This window comes from Mastigoproctus giganteus, chromosome 14, assembly GCF_048544385.1.
Source record: "Mastigoproctus giganteus isolate SK-2022 chromosome 14, ASM4854438v1, whole genome shotgun sequence".
Taxonomy (NCBI): Eukaryota; Metazoa; Arthropoda; class Arachnida; order Uropygi; family Thelyphonidae; genus Mastigoproctus; species Mastigoproctus giganteus.
The window spans coordinates 87,860,470-87,874,277 of NC_143588.1; the positions used below are offsets into that span (position 1 = coordinate 87,860,470).

The 13,808-nt window shown below is 36.1% G+C and overlaps 1 protein-coding gene across 3 annotated transcripts in view; it reads right to left on the reverse strand.

Annotated features, from left to right (window-relative positions):
• The window catches only part of LOC150075326 (lysine-specific histone demethylase 2-like), a 362,688-nt gene that overhangs the window by 268,578 nt on the left and 80,302 nt on the right, over positions 1-13,808 (reverse strand). For all 3 annotated transcript variants that reach the window (XM_090389224.1, XM_090389225.1, XM_090389223.1), the window contains exon 6: positions 6,908-6,943. In XM_090389224.1, coding sequence (XP_090245350.1) covers positions 6,908-6,943 — 36 coding nt within the window. The remainder of the gene's footprint in view (positions 1-6,907; positions 6,944-13,808) is intronic.

The following is a 13,808-nucleotide window of genomic DNA, read 5'->3' on the forward strand; positions in this document are numbered from 1 at the left end:
AGTCAGTTTGGTGTGACATAAGCACTGGGAAAGCAAAATGGAGAGGGGAGTTTGTTATAGGCTTAATTACTCTGATGAGAACAACTGTACAGAGAAATAGTGGGCCAGTAAATCAAACTGTCTTATAATCGGGGATTTTAACTTCCCAGACATAGACAGGAACTTGTGGGTTGGTCACTTGCACCCTAGCAAGACTTCTGTGGATTTACTCAAAGATGTAACTACCATCAGGGGTAAAGGGAAGGGTTTTTGCTCTCATAAAGGTGACTACAGTGGTCTCTGACAGTTTTTAAATTCGATACAGTGGGACCAACTGATGATATTGCCAACAACAAATTCAAAATAGGATGCATTCAAGGAATTAATCTTGGAAGCTACTAGTCTTTTCATACCAACTAAGAAATACTGTTCAAGGTTTAGGCCTAAATGGATGTCAGATGAACTGATGAGATTCGTGGCAGAGAAGAAAAATGCATGGGATGCTTATATATTTTCAGGAGGCACAGATGCCTATGGTAGATATAAGATAGTCTGTATTCAAGTCACAAAGGAGGTTAGGCAAGCAAAGGCAGATTACTAGAAATCTTTGGCAAAGGAAGCAAAGAAAAACAGTAAAGACTTCTTTACATAAATAAACTCTAGAAGGAAGGCGATGAATCAGATTGGCCCACTTGATATCGATGCTTCGATAGTTGATGAGCCTGCTGAGGTAGCTGACAAACTAAATGAATATTTTTCATCTACACTCACACGAGGAGTTATTAAGGGAGGAGAATGCCAGAAGTTTATCAAACCGAAACAAGGAACTAAAGGATTTTGTAATAACTGAGAGCAAATTGGAGGAGAAATTGTTGAAGTTAAACATAACAAAGGCACCTGGGTTGGATGACATCTATCCAGTTATATTAAAGGAGGCAGCAAAGAAAGTAAGCAAACTGTTAGCCATGATTATGAGGGCATCCTTGGACTCAGGGGTGGTCCCCCCAAACTGGAGATGTGCAAATGTCTTCCCAATTCACAAAGGGGGATCGAAAGGTGACACGAGTAATTACAGACCTGTTAGTTTAACTTCTGTTCCAGGGAAAATAATGGAGTCACTGGTTAAAGAAGCACTGCAGGATTGTCTAGACCAGTGCTTCTCAATCTATCTGCGGTGAAGGACCAGTTTATTTTATTTAAAATCCATCGTGGACCAGTACATTTGTAAATTACAAATCTAATGCCTGCAACCAATTTCCAGTGCAGACCGGCACTGTTCCACGGACCACACTTTCAGTAATACTGATCCAGACAATACTGCAGTTATAGTTTAGACACAGCATAGATTGTTAAGAGGAAGTCTTTTTTTTGACCAATTTACTGGATGCAAAAAATAATTCTAATATCATATATAGTAAGTGCCAGTTATAGTGATCACTGGTTATTAGAATCAGCTGCGTTATGGAATCAAATTTCAAAGAACCGATTCAAATCAATAAAATGCTCTACACTTTCATCATTTATTAGAATCACATCTTTGGTTATAAGAATCAGTTTTGAATGCCTCTGTGATATTTTTCTAAAGCACATTTCTGGAGGTCACAACAATAAAAACAATTTGCAGATTTCAGTTTATTGGGCTTTTTTGGTTTGTACAATGTTATAAACAGCTAGTAAACTTGATCTTATTGCATTTGCGGTAATGCTAATAGCTGGAATTCTCTGTGTTTTTACGTTATTATGGTGAAATGTGTTTCCTCTTCACTGAAATCTTCATTCATATAAAAAATATAAATAAATTTTCGGAATCTGCTCTTCATATTCATATCTAAACCTCGTAAACTTTTTACGGAGTAAAAAGTTTCGTGTGTCGTGTTACTTCCAATTTGTGCATGCCATGTGTCTTTTTTTTACCGTTACAAGAAAGGCAAGTTCTGCAAGTTGCAGCAGCTGGAGTCCAGGCACCTGCGTGGTGATCTGATCAAGGTGTATAAGGCCTTGAATGGTTTGAGCAGGCTCAATGCTGACGGGATACTTCCGCTTGCTCAGACTAAGGACCTGAGGGGGGATAGATTCAAATTGAGGAAAGACAGTTGTAGAATAGATGTGCAGAAGTTTGCCTTTAGCTAGCAGGTAGTTGATTGCTGAAGAGACTTCCATCTGTTGTGGAAGTCTCTTCCAGCAAGTTGGTAGTTAATAGTTTAAATAAATGTAAGGCTGAACTAGACAAACATTTGGAGTGACTGGATGGGTGAAATGGGAAGGTTTTTTTTTTTTTTTTTGATGCTGTATAAGCTTGCTTTCTTGCATCATATGCATCATCAACTAATACTAATGCTAAACCTTCTTTAAGTGGTTCCAAACGAAATTAAAAAAAAAAAAAAAAAAAACTATATTTTTTTCGCTTGAATAATCCAGCACAAAGAGAGAGAAAAGTATGTTTTCTCAATCTATGTATAAGTGACACGATACACTAAACCTAGATTTGCAAGAATGACATCAGGTGCATTGATATATCCTGTAAAATTCAAGTATGCCATAAAGTGTAATTTCATGCTTTATATCTTTATTTTTACGGCCCGTGGTTAATATTCATTGATTATCGCTTATTACAATTGCTGTTTATTAGAATCAAAATTCAATTTGCAAACGTGATCACTAACTGTACTTGGGATTTCAGGAAAAGCTTTTAATACTGATGCATATGGAAGATTATGGTACAAGTTGGAGAAGTATGACATTAAGGGCAAGTTGCTGCTATGGATAAAGGGATGGTTGAGTGGGAGAAGACAAAGAGTGGTAATCAATGGACACTGCTCTTTGTGGACATGTTATTAGTGGTGTCTCCCAGGGGCCTGTGTTGGGCCCATTGCTATTTTCTGTATTTATCAATGATATTGATGAAGGTATATCAGGCTTAAAGTCCAAGTTTGCAAATGATATGAAGGTTGGTAGGGTTGTTAATGACAGAAGGACAATACACTACTGCAACAGGATCTGGAAAAGTTAGACAGATGGGCTGAGAGGTGGCAACTAAAGTTTAACCTTGACAAATACAAAGTGCTGCATACGAGTAGCAGTAACCCTAGAGTAACATAGCGCTGTGTGGTACTACACTCAGGATTGTGGAGAATGAAAAAGACCTGGGGGTTAATTGTGCAGTCAGATATAAAGTTTTCTGTGCAGTGTAAACAGGCTGCAAGAGTAGCTCAGGTCTTGTCAATGATATATAGGAATTTTGCTAGCATGGATAAGGAAGTGATTATCCCCTTGTATAAGGCAATGGTCAAGCCACACCTTGAGTACAGAGAAGGGCAACAAGATTAGTGAGTGAAACAAAGGGTCGCGGTTACCAAGAAAGGTTTAAGTTCTGCAAATTGCAGAGTCTGGAGACTAGGCACCTGCAGGGTGATCTGATTGAGGTGTATAAGGCCTTTGAGCAAGCTCAATGCTGATGGGATTCTTCCTCTTGCCCAGATTAGTCCCCTGAGGGAACATAAATTCAAATTGAGGAAAGACAGTTGTAGAATATATGTGCAGAAATTTGCCTTTAACCAGCAGGTGGTTGATTGCTGCAACAAACTTCCATCTTCTGTTGTGGAAGTCGACAGTTTAAATAAATTCAAGGCTGAACTAGACAAACTTTTGGAGTGAATGGATGAGTGAAAGGGGAAGAGTTTTTTTTTGGCTGATGCTATATAAGCTTGCTTTCTTGCATCATATACCTCGGCTAATGCTAATAGATTGAAGTAATTGATGAGCTTGCAGTCTGACAGTGAGAAATCATTTAAGATTTCTCACGCTATTTTCGGCTAGAATTCATTTCATTAGTTAGGGTGTATGTTTATTGGTATGGCTCCAAGAAAGTGAATAACTTTGCCAATCGGATAAAATTAGGATTTTGCAAGCTATAGATAATGGTGTGCATTCTAAGACCGACATGGCCGAACAGTTCAGAATTTCTAAGGCTACTGTGTTCACTATTCTGAAAGATCAGAAAAAATATTGAAAGTTCAGAGAAATCAGCTGCACCCAGTAGGATTCAAGCATGAAAGCCAAAGTATATGGAACTTGAAAATGTATTTTTGAAATGGCTAATGATGATGTGTGCAAAAAAATGTTCCTGTAGATGGTAATCTTTTAAAAGTTAAGGCTGAATCATTTGCACATCGAATAGATATTGAACAATTTAAAAGTTAAGATGAATGGTTCCAGAAATTTAAGACTCGTCGTGGCCTTTCTTTCTAAAAAGTGTGGTGAAAGTGCAGCAGTGCACATTGATGCTACAAAGGAATAGAAGGAAAATAATTTAAAAAATGTTCTGCTGACACACATGATTACCACAATGACATCTTCAATGCTGATGAAACTGGACTCTTTTTTTAAAATTGCTATTGGATAAAACACTTATATCTGAAGGTGAGAAATGCGATGGCAGAAAAAAGGCCAAACAACGGATTACAGTTCTCCCAGCAGCAAACATGCCTGGCACAGAGAAGCTTCCTCTTTTAATCACCGGGAAAGCCCAGAAGCCTTGCTGCTTTAAAAGTTCAAAGACATTGCCGACTATGTATCGAGAAAATCAAAACACATGGTTGACACCACAAATCTATGAAGAATGAATCAGAGACTTAGATTGCAGGATGAGAGAGAAGAATGGAAAATTTTGCTGTTTGTGGATAACTGCACCCCTCAATGTCAAGTAAACTACCTACATGCAATCACTGTAGAGTACCTACCACCAAATATGACATCACTTCTACAGACACTTGATCAAGATGTAATTCAGTGTTTTAAGAAAAATCACCAAAGAATGCTATTAAACAAAGTTGTGCAATGTCTTGAAGGAAAAATTAAATGCAAAATCAGCATCCTGCAGGCAATGTATTTATGTGTTTCAGCATGGGATGAAATTGATGAAAAAGTGATCGCCAATTGCTTCAAACACACTGGATTTACCACCCTGAATGATGCAATGTGTCAAGTTATGCGTGTTTCTTCCTCTATTAATTGCGAAGAACGGTCCAATAATAGGGAAGAAATATTTGAGCATGTGCATCATCACCTAAACTTACAAGAAAACTTAGATTATGCAGAAGTGGATGCAGACATTGAATGTTTCAGGATATGCACAAATGAAGAGGAACTTACTGTGGTTGAACAAGAAGTTTCAGTGAAAGATACTCATCAAGGATTAGAACTTGTATGTCAATTTTTTCAAGTTTTTCACTAACTGTGAAAGCGAAATAACTGCTATCGTGCACCTTCATAATTCTCTTTTAAAACATGCTCTACCGTTGAAACAGCATGTTTTGACAGATTATTTTAAAGTAAGAAACAATTCTCATGTTAGGTCTTGATAGGTATATACCCTATGTAGTAAAATTTACAATTTAATTGTAACCTTACTGCACTCACCAATCAATGCAAAATTTACAATCATAATTTTCTTGCTTAATACTGTAGTACATATTATAAATAAGATTATACTATATTGTATTAATGGAAATACATTAAATGTTCAAGCTTTTACTTGTTTTGTTGTTGATTTTATGGACAATCAATATAATGTCCTTTGTTGCTCTTACGAAGAAAGAGCTAAGTTTTGCAAATTACAGTGTCTGGAGACTAGGCACCTGTGAGGTGATCTGAGTGAGGTGTATACAGCCTCGAATGATTTGAGCATGCTCAATGCGGATGGGATTCGTCCTCTTGCTCAGAATAATTGCCTGAGGGGGCATAAATTCAAATTGAGGAAAGACGGTTGTAGGATAGATGTGTGGAAATTTGCCTTTAGCCAGCAGGTGGTTGATTGCTGGAACAAACTTCCATCTGTCATTGTAGAAGTTGATAGCTTAAATAGATTCAAGGCAGAACTTGGCAAACATTTGGAGCGAGTGGATGGGTGAAATAAGGGTTTTTTTTTTTTTTTTGCTGATGCTATATAAGCTTGCTTTCTTGCATCACGTGCCTTTGCTAATGCTAATATAATGACTATTTCTCTCATTCCCCTGGAGGGTTGTTATATAGAGCTTCAACTGTGCTGTGTGCATTATGTTTTTAAGTAATGTGTACTGATTTGTACATCATGCAGACTGCAAAACTCAATAACTAAGGTCTTTAAAAATTCCTCATGGTATTCAAATCCAAACTTCTCTAGCAGAGCAAGTGACTGAGTCAAAGTGCAGGCCGACTGTGGCAAATTTCTCACAATCTAGAGCTAGTCCTCCCTGTGAGCAAGACCACTGTTTGATTTTGAATTGAAATATCAAGTGGGAAAACCATTACATGTCGTGAAGGAAATATATGCACAGGATTGTGATGAAGGTACATAAAGATTTGAAAGGCTTTAGTAAATTAAATAATGGAGATATAATTTTTCTCTTCCAAGTAGCACAAACTAAAGGTCATGCACTTAAATAAAAGGGGAGTTGTAGACTGGATATAAAAATTTCTCTTTTAGCCAAAGTCAACTCTTAGAATAAAGTAGGGCACCTCCGTAGCCAGGTGGGCAGGAGCAGCAGTGCGTAACACACGCTTCTTGATTAGACCGGGGTTCGAGCCCGTGACCACCAAATACAGAGGATGCGGAAAGGTCAGGAAATGACCACCGCATATCTCGGAGCAATATGGCCTTAGTTGCTAATGCTCCTAAAAACCAAAAACAACAATAAAGTAGTATGTAGAATTGTAGAACTTAGATAAATTTAAGGAAGGATATAAATCTGGAGGAAACTAAGTAATTTTAAAAATTTTTCCCTTTTATTTAAATAAAGCAGCTGATATTGAATAAACTCAACATTCTTGCATCGATTATCCTTTGTACTAATAAAGTTTTATGATTTAAAAGTTAACAACAGAATTGTACGAAACTGTTCTAATTTCATTTTTAAAACTAGGTATGGCATTACATAATAACATCACTTACTTCATCCTCAGGAATCGAGCAACTGCTAATGTATTTCTGAAATTCAGAAAAAAACTTGATATAACAAAAAGGTCAACAAAGTAGCACCAGCTTTACTGATGAATAACAAAAGGTGACAATAATCTCTCAATATAAGAACATATTATTTAAAAATTTAAAGCTTGATCTTATATGACCATTTCCCAACCTCAAAGTCCATAAGGTGTGCTCACTTTGATATTAAAACAAATGAGATTGAAATACTCTCAACACTCACATATTTAACATATACTCTACATGCACATACAATACAATTCAGTGGAGTACAATTTTTTTTTTTTTAATTTCAATATTCGGTATTTAATATATATTGTATATAAATATATTATATATATTGTATATAAAAGGGGCTTAGAGGGAAACAAGTATCCTGTGTGTTATCAGACACTCAGCCTAAAACACTGATGGATCCAATATCTCTCTATTACAGACGATTTAGGAGAAGTCCGGTTGGCCTGCCTCCCTAAAATCCACTCATGCACACCTTCTTGATGGTAAGCCCTGTTACGTCACTTAGGTGGCAACGAACGTGTAGAGTGGTTCTCTTCAAGACGCCTGGTCAGTGTGAAGAGAAAAAGACCAAACACTCCAGCATATGACAGCACGACAAAACAAATGGCCCTCAGCAGATTTCAGTCCCTCTCTTACTGCAGCGAGAGGATCAGAGTGGAAACAGAGGGTGCTAAGAATCTCTGGGTACGACCAGGCTGCCATGCACGGAAACTGAACTTGGCCTGTTATAACGTAAGATCACTCATCGGGGAAGACAGGATATTGGGCTGGAAAAGGAATTAGAAAATGTGAATTGGAATATCATTGGTTTGGCTGAAACAAGAAGAAGAAATAAATCACTTATAAGTTTATCAAGTGGAAATCTGCTGTACACCAATGGAAACAGTGAAAGGAGTGAAGGTGGAGTTGGGTTTCTGGTGCATAAAGATTTAAAAAACAACATTTTGGAATTCAAAAGTACATCACCAAGGGTGTCAAGACTAATACTCAAGATTTCTAAGAGGTATAAGCTAAAGGTTATAATGATTTATGCACCAACATCGAGCCATGATGATGATGAGGTTGAAGATATGTACACAGAAATTGAGTCTTCTAGATGAGCAGAAAATCCACTACACTATCATTATGGGGGACTTCAATGCCAAAGGTGGAAAGAGACAAAACAGTGCAGAAAGGGGAACTATAGGAAATTTTGGAAATGGTGAAAGAAATGAAAGAGGTGAAAGACATGTGGAATTTGCAGAATCTCGAGGATTATCAGTAATGAACACTTTTTTCAAGAAAAGGGTGAACAGAAAGTGGATATGGAAGAGCCCAAATGGATTAACAACTAATGAAATTGACTTTCGTCACTAACAGAAGATATATCATGAATGATGTTACCGTCCTGAACACGGTAAATTTTGGAAGTGATCACAGAATGGTAAGGTGCACACTTGATATAGATGTAAGAAAAGAAAGGAAAAAACTGACTTGAGTAAATAATACGAAGGTCTTTGAGATAACAGAAGAGGAGAAAAAGCAGTATGTACTGAAACTTAAGAACAAGTTTGAGCTTCTGCAGACTGCTCAGGACCAAGATGATGAAGAGGTTGAAGAAATGTACACAGAAATTGACTCTTCTAGATGAGCAGAAAACCCACTACACTATCATTATGGGAGACTTCAATGCTAAGGTTGGAAAGAGACAAAACAGTGCAGAAAGGGGAACTATAGGAAATTTTGGAATTTCTGAAAGAAATGAGAGGTGAAAGACTTGTGGAAGTTGCAGAATCTCGAGGATTGTCAGTAATGAACACTTTTTTCAAGAAAAGGGTGAACAGAAAGTGGACATGGAAGAGCCCAAATGGATTAACAACTAATGAAATTGACTTCATCTCACTAACAGAAGATATATTGTGAATGATGTTACCGTCCTGAATAAGGTAAATGTTGAAAGTGATCACAGAATGGTAAGATGTATACTTGATATAGATGTAGGAAAGGAAAAAACTGACTCGAGTAAATAATACAAAGGTCTTTGAGATAACAGAGGAGAAAAAGCAGTATGTACTGGAATTTAAGAACAAGTTTGAGCTTCTGCAGACTGCTCAGGATCAAGATGTCAACGAGGAATATTACAACTTTTTGAAAGTGATAAAGCCCAAGAAACCTATAGGGAACCAGAAATCCAAAGAAGAAAAAATTAGTCAAGAAACACTTGTTATGATGAACCGAAGGCGAAAAATGAAGAGCAAGATAAACACTGACAAGTAAAAAATTTAGTATACTGAGTTATGCAAAGCCATTAGAAAGAGACTCAGAGAGGACATAAGAAGATTTAACACAAGAAAAGTAGAACAAACATTAAGGGAAAACAGAGGATTTAAATCAGCAGTCATGAGCAGTAATACAGAAAGAAAAATGATACTGAAACTGAAGAATAGCGATGGCGTACTTATAAACAGCAGAGAAGGCAAAATTCAAATATTAGAAAACTACTATAGAGAATTATACAAGGAGCGGGGGAATGATGCCAGCAGTGGGGAAGATGGATTGCAAAGTAGCAACACATACGACATACCCGATATTCTTCCTGATGAGGTAGAACATGCATTGAAGAAAATGAAGAATCAGAAGGCCCCGGGGGAAGATGAAGTTACTGTAGAGTTGTTAAAATTGGGAGGAAGAGACATAACACAAAAACTGGCAAGGCTCTTCACAAAGTGCATTAGAAAATGTGTGACACCTAAGCAGTGGAATAATGCAATTATACTTTTGCTGCATAAGAAAGAAGATAAATCAGAAATTGGAAATTATAGACCAATTAGCTTGTTATCCCACATCTACAAGTTGTTCACAAGGGTCATTAATAACAGATTAGAAAGAATACTTGATGAGAATCAACCGAAAGAGCAAGCTGGCTTTAGGACAGGATTCTCAACCATGGATCACCTTCATGTAATATCACAGCTAATGGAGAAAGCAAATGAATATAAAACGCCATTATGCCTGGCATTTGTGAATTATGAAAAGGCATTTGCCTCCATACAGCATAAGGCAATGTTTCAGGCACTGGAAAGACAAGGCATTGATACCCCATATATTATGATTTTGAAGAAAATATATGAGAGTGCTACCTCCTTTATTAGACTAGACAAAGACAGTAGGAAATTTAAAATCGAGAAAGGAGTTCAACAAGGAGACGCAATATCTCTGAAGCTGTTTACTGTTGCCCTTGAGGAAGCTTTCAGAAGATTAGACTGGTCGCAGAAAGGAGTCAACGTGAATGGAGAGTACCTAAACCATTTACGATTTGCAGATGACATTGTGGTCATAAGCCACGATCCCAAAGAATTAAAGGAAAATCTTAATCAGTTATGCACAGTTAGTTAGGATTTTGGACTAAAGATGAATGTGGCTAAAACAAAAGGAATGATGAACAAGTATGCCACAGAAAGGGAAATAATGATTGGAGGAGCAGTAATTGAAAAGGTGGAGTCATATACTTATCTGGGACACATTATTAGCTGTAATAATGATAAATGGCTGGAAGTCAAGAGAAGAATAAATTTTGGATGGATAGCATTCAGGAAATATAGTCACATACTGAAGAGCAATATCCCAGTTTGTCTGAAACGTAAAATAATGAACCAATGTATACTCCCCACCATGACTTATGGAAGTGAAACTTGGGCACTCACCAAAAGAATGGAAGAGAAGCTGAGAACTACACAGCGAAGAATGGAACAAATCATATTGGGAATCAAACTGTTTGATAAGAAGAGAAAATCATGGATTAGGCAGCAAACTCAAGTAAAGGACATTCTTATCGAAACTAAAGAACTAACATGGTCTCGGGCAGGACACATAGCTCGAAGACATGATGACAGATGGACTAAGAAAATAACAGAATGGTACCCAAGAGGAGCTAGAAGAAAACCTGGAAGACAAAGGCAGAGATGGATAGATGAAATTCATGAGTTTGTGGGTAGTAAATGGATGGCCAGAGCTCAAAACAGAAGGAACTGGAAAGTTGCTGGAGAGGCCTTCATCCTGCAGTGAATTGAAAATGGCTGATGATGATGATAATGATGATGTATATAAATATACAATACAAAGTGCATGGTATTTCCTTTATTTAATTTTTTCCTTTTCTTGTTAATATATAGTTATTTTCTTGTTGTCTTTGGTTATTTGGTTCTCCAAGGTTATTTTCTTTAATCTATGTTATTTTCTTGTTAATCTAAAACAATTCTTTTAATGATATTTATCTTAAAGTACAGTACACCATTATTAAAACCAGAAAATTTTCAGAAAAGAAATTTTAAGTAAATAAACAATAAATAAATAAATAAATATGGTACAAATGTCTAAAATCTTGTAACTTAGGGTAAACTTGCTCTATGGAACCAAGTGCAAAATAAATTGTGAGACCAAGCATTTAATATCGATAATTATTATTTGAAGGATCATTTAAATAAACATACAATAAGTTAAATAATAAAATATGTTTTCATTATAGGAACAAAATACACTGCTCCTCAGTTATACTGTGGGGGTTTGGGATTGGCTGTGACCTACATTATAAGACAACCATGCTATAACGGATGTCTACAATTTTTCTCTAATTCACTGATTCTCTAAAAGTCTAAGAATCCTTTTGATGTTACACTATTGAACATGATACTTGTAACTTTGCATTCAGTACTTTTTAACAACTAAAAAATAAAAAATAAATAAAAATAAAAAATGTGAAAAGAAGTCAACAGCAAAGTGGCCTTGCATGACAAGTTCGTAATTTATGGCATATACAGTACTGTATTTACGTTGCGCATGACTGCAGATGCTTGCAGGTTACATTAGAAAGTGCCTGATTAAACAATTAAAGCATTTAACATGTATGTATGAACAAACAAATTTTTATTTTCACAAAAAACATGTTGAAAAAAGTCAACATAAAAAAATTCAAACAATTTATTTTATCACTTCTTTAAAGTCTGTAATTTTTTTATTGTTTTTTATGGGAGAATCTTTTTTTTAAATGACACTAATTGCAAAATCTTGCACAGTCTCTAATCCAGGGGTGGCAAACCTTTTTAAGGGTGCATGCGAAAATTGGCTAGATCTTTTAAAAAAACTACCTTCGCGTGCCACTCGGAATTTTGCAAAGTAGAGTATTGTTATTTTTCTCATACGTTTTACTTGACAAAAGTGTAACCAAAAAAATAATGAAATAAAGACATTTCAAAGATGATTTATTAAAAATGTAACTTTTAGCTTACAGAATAAATTTAATATAAAATGATAAACCTCTCTTATATTTTAAATATAAAACATCAGCGAGACTTCTGTTACTGCACCATTGACGACAGATACTTTAAATCAGGCTTATACTTTATAACTTTTAGAGCTATGCATGCAGCACTATCTTCATCTGTAAGATACTCCTAAGTATGATGACTAGACTTAACAAAGATCATCACTGAGAATAATGACTCACAAGAACATATTGATGAGAAAATTGTTAGTAATGCTGTTGCCAGAATTTTTAAACAGATAAAAGTTTCAGGAACTTTTAATACCTCATTTTCTGCAGTTTTCACCTTTCAATATTTTCTAAACCAGCTGTGAGATTGATAAATTTTTGCCTCCAAATGGAGCTGCTCTGAAAATCAATTGCATCTCAAAATCATCCAGGTCAATCCACTGAAACATTTTCAGGTTCAGTTCAGCTAGTTTCACACTGTCTGCAAACTTAATGAATTTTGCAGTTTCTTCCAATTCTCTGAACTTCACAAATCTTGGAAAAAACTATTCAATAGTTGATTCAATTTTTTTGGTGCCACAGGTTTACCACCCCTGCTCTAAGCCTTGCAGTGCTGCATAATCTGTAGGCACATCAACAGCCTCCTCCTGTAGTTCTTTCATTTCCACATCGCTTCTCTCTATCCCTTTCCCATTGGTGATGCTTTTATCTGTTCATAAGTGACACACTAATTCTTCTTTGTCAATATCAATCCACTGATCGATCATATTCTATGTGAGTTCCTGCCTCCTCAAGGATATCTCTAACTGCCTGTAGATTACAATGCGTAGCAATTTGTCCACTGCTTTCCTCTTTATCAGTCACAGTTTGATTCTCTCCATCAGCTGTTCTCAGAAAAGCACTTTTTCTCCAAACATTTTGAGTTGAATCTTTCAAAATACTCTCCCAAGAAAGACCAATTTTGTGTGCTACATTCTTTAAAAGCTTTAGAAATTCAGGAACATTGTGATCTGAGGACAGAAAGATAAAAGTAGCATTTGCAATCACCTTAAAAATTATGATTCCTTGATCATGGGCCTGGATCAATGCTGTGGCGTTTTTTAATAAATACATAACCCTAATCTTTCCATCTATTGATATGAGACTATCAGAAGGTGGGTGTGCTGGACAATTATCTAAAAACAGTCCAAATTAAGTCATTGAAAGTACAAATATTTCGTGGAACCAAGTAAAAAATAAATTTGCAGTCATCCATGCTTTTGAGCTATTCATGCCTTCTATAGGGAGATTTTTTCAGCTAATGGATTTTTTTTTTTTTAATGTAAACCCCAAACACAAGAGGTATCAGAACCTATAGTACTTAACGTGCTTGGGTTGGAGGTTGAGAAGACGAAATAAGATATTTGTTGATATTGGACTTGAACTTCTGTAGACTGTAATTTTCAGGAAATACATATGAAGGAAGGTTGTTCCAAAAAACGGCAGTTGAATGAATAAACGAGGAAGATGAAAAGTTGGTTCTGTGAGTTTGAAGTTGAACAGTAAATGAATGTTGCTGGTGGCTGCATGTGTTCAGACTGTTTTGAAAGAGGGCAGGAATTA